The sequence below is a fragment of the Rhagoletis pomonella genome, unplaced genomic scaffold (assembly GCF_013731165.1).
Source record: "Rhagoletis pomonella isolate Grant_MI unplaced genomic scaffold, Rhpom_1.0 Rhpom_scaffold_00002, whole genome shotgun sequence".
Lineage (NCBI taxonomy): Eukaryota > Metazoa > Arthropoda > Insecta > Diptera > Tephritidae > Rhagoletis > Rhagoletis pomonella.
Window position 1 is genome coordinate 42822155 of NW_023458556.1, and position 11959 is coordinate 42834113.

An 11959-nucleotide genomic window follows, 5' to 3' on the forward strand; every position below is an offset into this window, starting at 1 on the left:
ACAAACAATCGACATAAAGGTAAAAAAAAATAAACTTAACACAACATCCTCAATGCAACTAATATAATATGAAAATACTTAAAATTTCCAGTAGCGGATTGCTAATCTGCGCCGCCCTGGCGCTAAAAAATTTATTTCACATATAGCCTTTTCCAGTACTAAAACAAATAGTTAGGCGGCTGCTGAGGTGTAGTGGTTAGCAGTGCGCGCTATTACTCCGCAGGGCCTGTTTTCAAGCCCTGGTCAAAGCTATATCGCAAAAAAAAATAGAAACAAGATCTTTCTTAACACCGGCCGCCCCTTGGCAGGAAATGGCAAATCTCCGAGTGTATTTCTGCCATGAAAGCCAGCTTCTATTAAAAATGCAATTGCCGTTCGGTGTCGGCGTAAAATTATAGGTCCCTCACAAGTCGGAGGAGAAGCTCGGCCAAACACTAACATACATAGATATATGTAAGCACCAATCCATTATTATTATTATTATATCTAAGTAGTTAGATTTAGACCGGCAGATAGTACTGAAGAAATTAGTGTATGTACGAGAACGACTAATATATATGTAGTTTGTGGCTTTTTCGTTTTAAGACTGAGCTTGATCTTAGCAGTCCCGCAGTCCCAATTTCTTTCCGAACATTTGGATGGACTTTTGGATATAGATCACTTTATATCTAAACAATTACAGTTGTATGTACATATGTAGCCAACTTCCAACAATTGCGCCCTACCTGAGGAGTTATCGTGGCCTAGATTGGTTCAAAATACAAATCCGCCCCTGTTCTTTTCAGCATTTATAGCTAACATAAATTTTAAAGTTTTTGCAACGATGACCAAAGATCTCCATAATTTTTGGGCAAATCACAGTAGCGTCTTGTTTTTTTGCACACTCGTTTGCCTGTTTACTTTTTGCGGCAACTTTTATTTTCGATTCAGTTTCGTAGATTACTCTCAACCACGGTTGGTGGGCGTCGCCAGTGAACATAATTTTATCGTTTGCTGCCTCTTTTACTCTATAAGCGCATGTTGAGGGCGCGAAAATGGCGATATTCGGCGATCAAATTGACAACCAGCTGAGTTAAGATTGGATCATTAAAGGCGGATCGACACGAGGCGGCATACTTTGTACCCGAATCACTTTTATAGGGAATTGCGCAATTTATAATTTTTTATTGGCATTAAAGATAATTAAGTGACTTTCGACAGATATGAATCAACAACAACATCCACAGCGAGAACAATAAAAACGTTTTAGCAAAATTAAGTACAGTGAGTTTTTGAAGTAGCTTTGAAGAGTCCGTTGGTGGTTGTGGTAAAATTTTCAATTTGAAATTTTTGGTGGCGAAATTGACGTTGAAGTGGCGTGTGGCGCCTGCAATTGGCCAAGTGGAGTGGCTGCATAAATAAAATTTGGAATACATACATATGTACATACAAATAATTTTATGGGTTAGCCCTTTGAAATAATAATGAATATTTATGTACATAGTTACTTTTTCAAAGTTAACTTCTTTCAACAAGCATTATTTATTTAGGTATTTATTTTTTAATTAGATAATTTACAGTCCATCAAAAAGGGCTGTTGATGGAGTACGAGTGGATCAATTTAAAAGCAGTTTGATAAAAATCAGTATCTCAATGTGCTACTAGAAAAATTTTAAATGACCAGTGGCATATCGCGCTTTTGTTTCTTGCTTTTGTTTGTTTATTTTAATTTGTATGCCACAGGTAGCCACAAATATGATATGCATTTATTTGCATACACAGCTATAACCGTATGTTCATATATGTATTTATATGCATGCATGTGCATACTTTGATAAATTTATCAATAAACCTCCCGTGGTTTTGCTTAATTAAGCTATTAATATTTATTCACTGCCATATGTGCGGCACCACAAAGCTAAGCGGAAAAGACGCAAACAAAAAACAAAAGCAAATAATAAACGTTAAAATTACCAGTTTAAAAATGCATATATGTAGTATACATATACATATCGTTGTTTAAAGTACAAAACTGCGTATCAACAAAATGCAAAACCGCGTATGTGAGGTTGCACAAATTATTTTCTAGGGAGTAAAAACAATCATATTTCAAAATGCTTCCCTATTTTATAAAGCAATCACATTTCTGGCAAGTATATTTCAGGACGAATGGATTAGGATGGAGCCAAGAGCTTGTGTGAGCAAATCCAGTTTTTGGCAGCCAATGTCAGTTACGCGGTTTTGCAGAATGACGATACGCGGTTTTGTACTTTAAACGACGATATGTACAATAATTAATAAAGCAAGTACTCTAAAAGAGAAAGCAAACATACTTTCATTGTAAGCATGTATGCATAGATAAACTTAATTAAGTCGCACTTTTTAAACATTTTTTTCTGACCTCCGCTTAAATACAACATTTCAAAATATATGGAAAAGCAATATGATGAGCCCGGGATGGAAGCCAACACTTGGCCACAAGTAAGGTTATAATCACTTTAAATACATGCTTGGCGATATTAAACCATAATCCGAGTTAGTTCTTGCGCCGTTTCGCAGCCGTGAACGAAAAATGTATCCCCAAAATGTTAACAACAGACCGGACACCAAGGAATAGTCCGGCTGAACATGCACCAAAGAACGCAAAGATGGGTCTGTCAGTCAGCTCTTTCACTGGTGCACAAGTCAGATGGACCATAATTAGATATTGGCAAAATTTTTAGTGGACTTATCCCTTTTCGTGTAGTTAATCAATCATTAAATACTGTATGTATATAAATATGCCTCTATGTATGTAAGTATGAATGCTTACACTCTTACTACGTGTATACATACATGGTACATACGTACACATCTAAGGTCAAGCGATTTACAAGTGTAATTAATTATTAGGTTTAGCCAAGAAAAATTAATTAGCATCTAAATTGGTATGGCATGATAAGATTAATTGACTGTGATATGAAGAAAAACATAATTATTTACTTTGAAATTTATTGCTAAACATATTGAAGTGTGTATTCGTATGTTAATTAGCGTAAAGTTAAAGCAATATCAGCATTGCCAAAGTTATCATAGAAACTTTGATTACTTGTTGCATTCCCTCCTCAAATGAGATAAATATCCGTCATCATCAATGCAAAATACTCTTAATGGCATACATATTTGAAATTTTATAGGAGAACTAAAAAATTGTATAGGAGAAAAAACTAATGCCGAATTTCCACTAGGCATTGAAATTACAAAAAAGTGTGTCATTTAAAAAAATGCCATCTGAAAATGGACTTAATGAATATTTTTTTAATGTAATGACACGATTATTTTTTAATGCCCAACTTTGTCATTTGTCATTTTTGCCATTTAATGCCAAAAGGAAATCCACCATAAGAAATTTTACATATGTATAAAAGCATTAGTTTGAGTGTGATTACATCTTTCATGGACATGACATTATATTACAATTTTTGTCGGGACCGGAAAAATCTGTACACTAAAACACATGCACATGTAGTTTCCATACATCTGATTGTTCAGATATGAGATTTTGCGTTATAATTGCTCCATTAATGCAGCTAAGAACACGAAATTTTTCAGTATTTTAAGTTATCTACTACACCGTGAGACAGTACACACACATAAAACAATCACTATACTTCCAAATCTAGGGGCCAAACACAGCTAAACCGCGTTTTTAGTTTCTCTCTCTGGCGTCAGGACTTTTTAAGGACTTTGAAATTTCAAAGGAAATACTGAAGAATTGGAAAAAATTTCCCATTTTGGTGCCCAAGGACAAATAGATATTGAAAATTTTATTTTAAAATTTTATCCTTGAATTTCCTTGAAAATATCCAATAGCTTTTCTCACGGACTCTGCTGCAAAGATACAACAAAACTTACCGTCAATGAAAAGCGGCAAAAATATTAGCTCAGTTTTATTCAAAAGATTCGTTGTAAAATTCGTTTTTATTTGAATATTTTGATATCTTGTTTGTAGCAGCGTCATGAAACATAAAAATTAAATAGAAAATTCAAAATCAAAATCTGCTTTGCTTTCAGCTCCAAAACGCTTTTGAAAAAGCTTGCTGTATGAACACTTAAATACAGCTACAGCAATTTCAAAGCTTCACTCAGCTTCGGCTCCGCTTTCTGTGTGAATGTACCCTAAAAGCCTGATTCTACTACTCTGATATTACTATTGATCTTGAAAATGTTTCATTACATTTTTTTGCATTGCACTAACCATCATCATCATCTTCACCTTCATCTTCCTCATAATTAATAGGTGAGGCAGAGTTATCAATTTTAATGGATATCACACCCATATTGTTTTCGTGTTACGTGTTGATTTTTTTTAAATATTCGTAATGTTTTTCGAGTTAAAGTTTTTGCTATTTTTCTATAAAAATACCGTCCAAGCCCAACGGAGCTAGAAGCGCTCCATTTGTGCTATTGGAGCGCTCCATAATCAGCAGTAAGCGCTCCCTTCCTAATTTCACGTTTCATTTTATTTTAACATTAGCCGTGTTTTATTTGGCCAGAAATTTAAGCTATTAGCTTATTTTGTATGGAGGACTTACCCAACATAATTATATTGGCTTATGAAAAGCTATCTTGGCTTGTATATTGAACAAGGGGCATTGCCATTCAGCATCAGAAATTTTCACCTTCAGCCAATCAGAAAGAGGCAAAAACTTACTTTGACACTATTTGCAGTCAAACAACTGTCAAAATTAGGCTAACATATGCTCTCAAGTAAAGCATTTAAAAAGCGATACATGAAAATTTAAATTTTTATATTATATTTTTGTTTTAATAAAATAATGGCGTTTTTGTAAACCATTTGATGGTTTTATTAGGTGTGATATACATATGAAATACATACATACATACACACATGGTTGTACATAAATTAACTTTTTTTCAAAAGAAAATATTTTATTTTACTAATCAAAATGATATTTATTTCTGAGCATTGATAGAAATGAAATGTTTTTTTTTGTACTTTGCTTTTGTACTGCTTCCTACTTGCTCCTTTGGGGAGCAGCTCGCTTTCAGTACCGTTGGGAGCTTTAACTGAAACCATATAAATCACAGTTTCGAACTTTAGATATCCAAAATTTTTGAAAATTCCGCAATTTTTCATCAATATTTCAAATTTTTAGTTTGAATCTTTAGAATATTTTTGCGTATGCAGTTTTTTAGCCCATACAATTTTAGCAGTGGTTTTTTGAGATTTTTTTTGTGGCGGATTTTTGCACTTTTTTCCATATAAGCATGAATTTTTTACGACCTTTAGCAACAAAATTTCAAAAAATCAACGCCAGTTTTTGTAAATTGCATTTGATAAAGGTTTGTTAAATTTTCCCAAAGTTTGAAACTGTGACTTAGGTATATATTTTTGGTTAAAGCTTGTACCGTGTTTATAGAAAAAAAGAAAAAAATGTTTGCTCAAAAAAATATTAAGAATATTAAAAAAAAGAATCAACACGTTTGCTTATTTGAGTCACTGTACATACATAGATACATACAGAAATACTTATTAGAAAACGAATTACAAACTTGTTTCCAAGGCGAATATATACTAGTGAATTTGGATTTTCGCCGCGGTCCTTCTGAATGTCAAAATGATGTTTTTGTTGTAAACAAGGCGAATTCATATTACAATAAACACATCATTGAGTAGTACCGCGGCGAAAATATAAATTCGCCAGTAACACCACCTTGTATATATTCGCCTTGCTTCTTTCTTTCTATAATTTTTAGACCTTCCGCACATAGGGACTACACGCCCTCACTTTTTCAATTCAGCATTTGCTCTTTGATTACCCTTTACATATTTACAAATACATAGTACATAAATACGTACATATGTATGTACATAGCTAGGTAGCTAGGTACATACATTTACATAAGAATGTTTGCATATGAAACTCACCTTCAAACTGCGCAATATTTTTTTATATTTAGTTTTGTCTATCATCTTTTAATTAGGAGCAACGCGCAAAAATAAAAAAAAACAAGCACATCGACGAGGTGATTGACGAAACGACGAAGAAGCACGAAGCTTAACTGTTTTAAACACAACAGACGCACAATGAATGCTCGGCAATGCTTATTAATTTAATTAATATTTGCGCAAATATGAATATTATATTCATTTATTAAAATTTTATTTTTGCTTCACATTTATTACTAAAGCGTTTATTTTCCACATCGAGTGCTAATATATGCACTTTACCGCTTCTCACTTTTATTTATTCTAATAACACTAACACTATTTTGTTCACCCTTAATTATTTTTCAATAAACACTTTCACTTAATTGCACTACATACACCACATTACCGACCATTATAATTTTCTACATCTTTAATTAACACAGTTTTGCATATTTAATGCACTGCACCGAGTCGCGACCCGAACCGACACTTCCTTTTACCGATGACCACGCACCAAAAATTCCACTGGACAACTGAGCTGTTACACATTTTAATTGACGGCGTGCAAATGTAAATACATAACGGAGAGAGGCGAAGATGTTGTTGGGCATAAACTCAAAAAGGGAGCATGTGCCCGCTCGTGGGCACATTGTTGTGGGTGTATGTCATTACATACATACATTGGATAGAGCTTTCCGTTTATTATCGTTTTACTACATACATATGCTAGTACATATTGTGCTATCGAAATCTCATGATGTCTTTTCCCGTACTGATTGAGCAGAGAGATAATTATGTACATAAGTTTCTACTTCTTTATATGCAAATGAGCATTTTCTTCGCGTATAAAGGGAATGATGTAAACAGGATGACCTCTCAATAGTTTGATTAGGACAATGATACAAATATTAGACCAGAAATAAAGTTCCCTGAATGCCGCTGGTCATATATGTAATACTTTCATATTGATAGTAACGTATCTTCACAATGTATTTTTATTCCGCAATCAAAGGGAGACAGCCTATCAAATAAATGTTTGCTTGTGTTAGTATAAATGTATATTTGTGAACTATTAAAAACAAACCACTGTCAAGTCACTCCAGGAGCGGTTTAAATTAAAAATATTAAAAAAATAGAAAAATAAAATAACCAAAAAATGTATAAGTTACACTTGAGGCGATCACCGTAACCACTATTAAAAGATATACTGAGAGGATCCGTGCCTTCCTTTCCAGCACCTTAGCCAGCATGTAGCGTCTGCCCGTTTTCCCTGATACTGCTCATTTTTAAGTAAATAGTACAACATACCGACGCGTGCAATACGATTTCCTTTTCCTTACTTTTTTGTTCAAAAGTTTCACACACATTTGTTTTTTGCTTTAATTAAAATTTAATTTTGTAAGATATTGACGGTTACTGCACCGCTCCTGATTTTTTATTCTTTTCAAACGTCATTCTGGGAACATTGGCTGGTTGGTTTTCTCGTTCTATCATTATATATCTGCACTCTAATGTTGGCGGATGTACTTTCAACGTACTGCCAATATAGAAGTATTACTACGGTGACCATATTTTTTTCATTAAAATACAGAACACCTCAAAATCAACTACAAAGCTTTGACAAGGATTTAGTTGCTTATACATACATGGGCGGAAACTTCATAAAATTTTGGTTGATCTAAACAGAATTGGGTGGTTCACAAGGTGTCGTACTTGTCGTATTGTTGTATGTTGTAAAGTTTATAACGGCTAAATAAATGTTTAGAGGACTTGAAATCACCACCAACTATTTTTTAATTGTGTGAAATTTCATAATGAAACTTTTATGTTAACTTGCGATTTCCTTAAATATAGTTTTAGCCGTTTAAAGTTTATGACATACAACAGTACGACAGTATACAACACCTTGTGAACGCCCTAAATCAAATACCCACAAGTGACCTTGTGATATTATTTTTATAATCAGCATATAATTTAAGTTGATTGTACAAAAATTTAACCAAATTTCCAAATATAACATATTTATTGAAAGTATTGTTACAAATAAATAAATATATATACATGTAACTATATGTACTTAAACATAACCATTTCTAATTCATACGGGCTTAGATTTTTTTTTTGCAGTTAGAAAAAAAAGACTAGAATCATTTCATTACCTTCTGTATTTTTCAGAAGAATGAATTTTTTGTAATAAAACATCGTTTGCTTTTAGGTAGTCTTTAAACTCTAGACAACTGAGATCATAGTTGTACTTAGTAACTAAAATTGCTTTAATCGTTTCTATTTTAATTTGTGTTTTTTCATTAGTCCAAATGTTGTTTAAAATAGAGAATACTCTTTCAGTAGGGGCGTTTGAACCTGGCAAACATAAAGCGAATCCAACAATTTTTAAAATGTTTTTACAAGGTATATCATTTTGATTAAAATGTTTAAAAATGCCCACCCATCTCTCAGCTGCAAACACCTGGTTATCTGACCAATCTGTAATCATGTCCGAAGTCACATAGCTTTTGACACACGTGAATTCGTCAAACAGTTCGCCATCATTTATAATTATTTCATTCCTCTTTTCCATAACATATGTACAACTTGCTTCTATTTGGTCCCAAGAAGGCACTGAGCGGAGAAGAACCCACCCTAAAACTTCAACTTATACGAATGCTTTGTCCCATTGATTCAAATAATTAATACAACTATTATAAAAATTGCCCGCATGTACTTTGATGTTATCTAAATTCAATTCATTTGATTCTCTGATAATTTTCTTAACGACTAAAAGCAAAAACTCCTCATCTTTTCGCCGCGTGATTTTAAACTTCAGATCCTTTATCATCATTGATACTTCTGCCATGCATATCATCTGCGACTCAATTTGGACAATATAATTATGGAAAAGGGTTGCCTGGCAATGTGCAAAAAAAAAGCCAGACTTCAGAGCAATGGTCAATGAAAAACTGTTTCAAAATGGTTGGACATTTTTCTTGCGATAAAGAGTATATTTTGAATGGCTTAAAAAGTTTTAAAATTCTTTCTATAGCGGGTTTCACAGTAAGCCATCTAGTCTTGCTAAATCCCATTAATTTCCTATATTCTATATCAACTGTATCGCAAATTTCTTTTAATTCTTCCACGCGAACTGTGTAAATATAAAAAAAGGAATATATTTTTACGACTATTACTTCGACATCTATTGGAAGACATTCGATGGATGTTTGAATACAATTATTCAAAACGTGAGCAGCACAGTTTATTCCAATAGCGGCTTTCCAATAGATGCCTGAAGTTTACAGTACAAATTATTTTTGCCTAGTCTTCTGGCGCCACCAAAATTACAATTCGTATTATCTGCACAAATAGCAAGCAGTTTTTCATTTATGTAAAATTTTTTTAAAAGACCATACATATATTTCGTCAAGATGTCAGACGATTCACCTGGCAGGCCACTGACCTCTAATATTTTTACTTGAATCCCTTTGTGTGGCGCAAAATAGCGGACAAGTATTGGACATAGTTTTATGCTTCCATGATTTGAACAATCTACGTACACTGTGACGAAGTCTGTTACGCACAAATCGGGTTTCGTTTGCTGAATGGAATTTGGGGCCAGGACGTTACAGATTATAGATTCACATTTTGTGCGAGCGCAAGAATATTTGTCATCGAAGCAATGTTTTATTAGTTTCGAAGTGCAATCGTTTGAGCGAAAAGAGTGGTTGTGTTTCACTGTATGAAACGCCCATGTGCCTTCGTTGATGCATACTTTCTTTTCGTTGCTATCAATTACCTCCTTATGAAAAAAATTTGATATTGTTTTGCTGGACGACAGCGCAATATTGGCTTTTTTATGTTTGTTCGTCGCTAAGTGTTGTTGAATGTCGAGTTTGCCGCCATTAGCTATGGAAAATATCGCTTGGCACTTCAAACACTTCACTTCGCTTGTGTTATTGGTTTTAGTTATAAAGCTATATTGGTTTTGCAAGTCCGCGTTGAAAATGTATTTTCGTCGTGGCGGCATTACGCTAAAAACAACGAATTTGACAATTATCTACATATGTGTGTATAAAGTTTAATTCTCATAGTATTTCAAATAAAATTTACCAGGATTCAATTGATCTTTTTCACCGGCTACTTTGATCAACATCCAACGCGAGTTTCTTCGTTTATCCACCTTATTTCGTTAACAGCTGATGTGACAAGTGCTGTGTGCAGTGATGCCAATTTAGTAGAAAATCACGGTGCAGCGAACAAAGGTGGCGCCGTCAGTGGTACCGCTACTTTGGTTTTGCCGATTTTTACAGTTGTGGTAACTTGTAAATAAACCTTTGTTTACAAATCAGCGAAAGAGAAATATGAATTATAAGTGAAAAATCAGTTTAAATTGTGTTAATTTGCAATTTGTGAGTGATTTTTGAGTTGAAGACTGCGTAAAAACTAATACAATGAAGTGATGTGTAGATTGCGTAGATGCAAGTGTAGCGCTGGGACGAATCGCTGCATTTTATGTACATAGGGCACGGCAAAGCCGTTCCCGAAATATTTCTCTATTATTATATTAACAGCAATTCCTCACAATGATTTTGTTTCTGCTCCACGCAGCCTCCATTAGCAAGTTAACTAATCAATCCCGCAGAGATGCTGCTGCAGTTTTCTGCAGCAGCCTTAATTGCAAAGCAATGGAGTGTACTAAAACGTTTGCTGAAGCAGCCTCAATTGCAAAGCAATGGAGTGCACTAAAATGTTCACTGTTCTCTAATAGATTAGGTGAAAAATGCAATATTTTCGCATTTAGCAAAATTAAAACACGTTTTTCGCTGTAAAGTGAACTGCTTTTGCAGTTTCCACTCGTTCTTCTTTTCGCTCTATTCGTTGTTTACTTGTGGTATACAAATGTCAACGCCCAGGACGGCGCAATCTTGTATTCTATCATTCTTGGTAGAAAATAGTTATTTTGCAGTGTTAAGTAGCAACCAATTATTTGCTCATCGTTTGAAATTTATTTTCGCACTTTGGTAATATTATAATACAGAACAAATACAGGACATATTTTCAAATACAGAACATTTTTGCTGTTTTTATTAAAAAATAATTCACACAGAACAATATATTAAAATACAGTACTGTTCTGTATAATACGGAATGGATGGTCACCGTAAGTATTACATATATGCTGCTGGGTCTAAAGAATTTTTGCAAGGCTGTTTCGAAATTTTTTATTTTTTTGTAGCCAAACGTAGGGATCACCTTTTTAACCGACTTCCAAAAAAGGAGGAGGTTATCAGTTCGACGGAATATTTTCTTTTTTTTTTATGTATGTTACCGCATACCTTTGGACCACGTCAACCGATTTTTTTTGCATCGGAAAGGTAGTGTCTCAGAGGTGGTCCCATACTAATCTGGTTGAGATCCGATCAGTGGATCATGAGATATATATATATATGTATTTTTTTTATATGGGAGTTGAAGTCGGTTTTTTTTTTGCTAAAAATTACTTGTTACACTTTCATTATAAATAATATCTTCTTTATTAACAGTACAGTAAAATGTGATCCATCAATATTTTTTCCTCGAGCCTTTTGTTCTAAAGTTCATCGACCTCCAGTATTCCGTTCTATGTGCTACTTACCACCAAAATGTCAGTAAACGAAATCTCCCCAAAAATCATTCAACTTTTGCAAAGGGCGTATTTGTGTATTCCAGTAAAACTATTTAAAAAAAATATATTTTATGGCCGAATGTAGGTGTCATTGGAAAATTTAAAAAGGCGGCCACAAAGGCCAAGAAAAATCGAAAATGTCTTGCAAAAATTCTTAGACTCAGGAGTGTACGGCGTAATATTTTTGTTTGGTTTTAAGATGGTTTAATGTACACATACATATGTATGTATGTACATTAGACTGCATCACTCCCCATACAAAAAAAAATCGGTACTGTTTGTCCATTGGAATTACAAAATTTATTGTATTTTAAGACGTCCACCAAAATATTTCGGAAAAATATTGAGATCTATGTGAGATGAACCGATTTGAAAATACCTCCAAAAAT

General features: G+C 33.7%; 2 protein-coding genes across 2 annotated transcripts in view; one reads left to right on the forward strand and one right to left on the reverse strand.

The window, feature by feature from the left end:
- Nucleotides 1-11959, forward strand: part of LOC118753409 (irregular chiasm C-roughest protein-like) — a 227380-nt gene that overhangs the window by 75904 nt on the left and 139517 nt on the right. The gene's annotated exons all lie outside the window — the stretch shown is intronic.
- On the reverse strand, nucleotides 8014-10033 carry LOC118733633. The gene is made up of 2 exons (XM_036463126.1): nucleotides 10016-10033; nucleotides 8014-9936 (listed from the first exon to the last, which is right to left on the reverse strand). The coding sequence occupies exon 2, from the start codon at nucleotides 9930-9932 to the stop codon at nucleotides 9165-9167; it is 768 nt and encodes a 255-aa protein (XP_036319019.1). The 5' UTR covers nucleotides 9933-9936; nucleotides 10016-10033; the 3' UTR covers nucleotides 8014-9164.

Bases quoted from the DNA above. Each gene is read 5' to 3' on its own strand.
- LOC118733633 (XM_036463126.1), bottom strand. From the start codon at position 9,932: ATGCCGCCACGACGAAAATACATTTTCAACGCGGACTTGCAAAACCAA.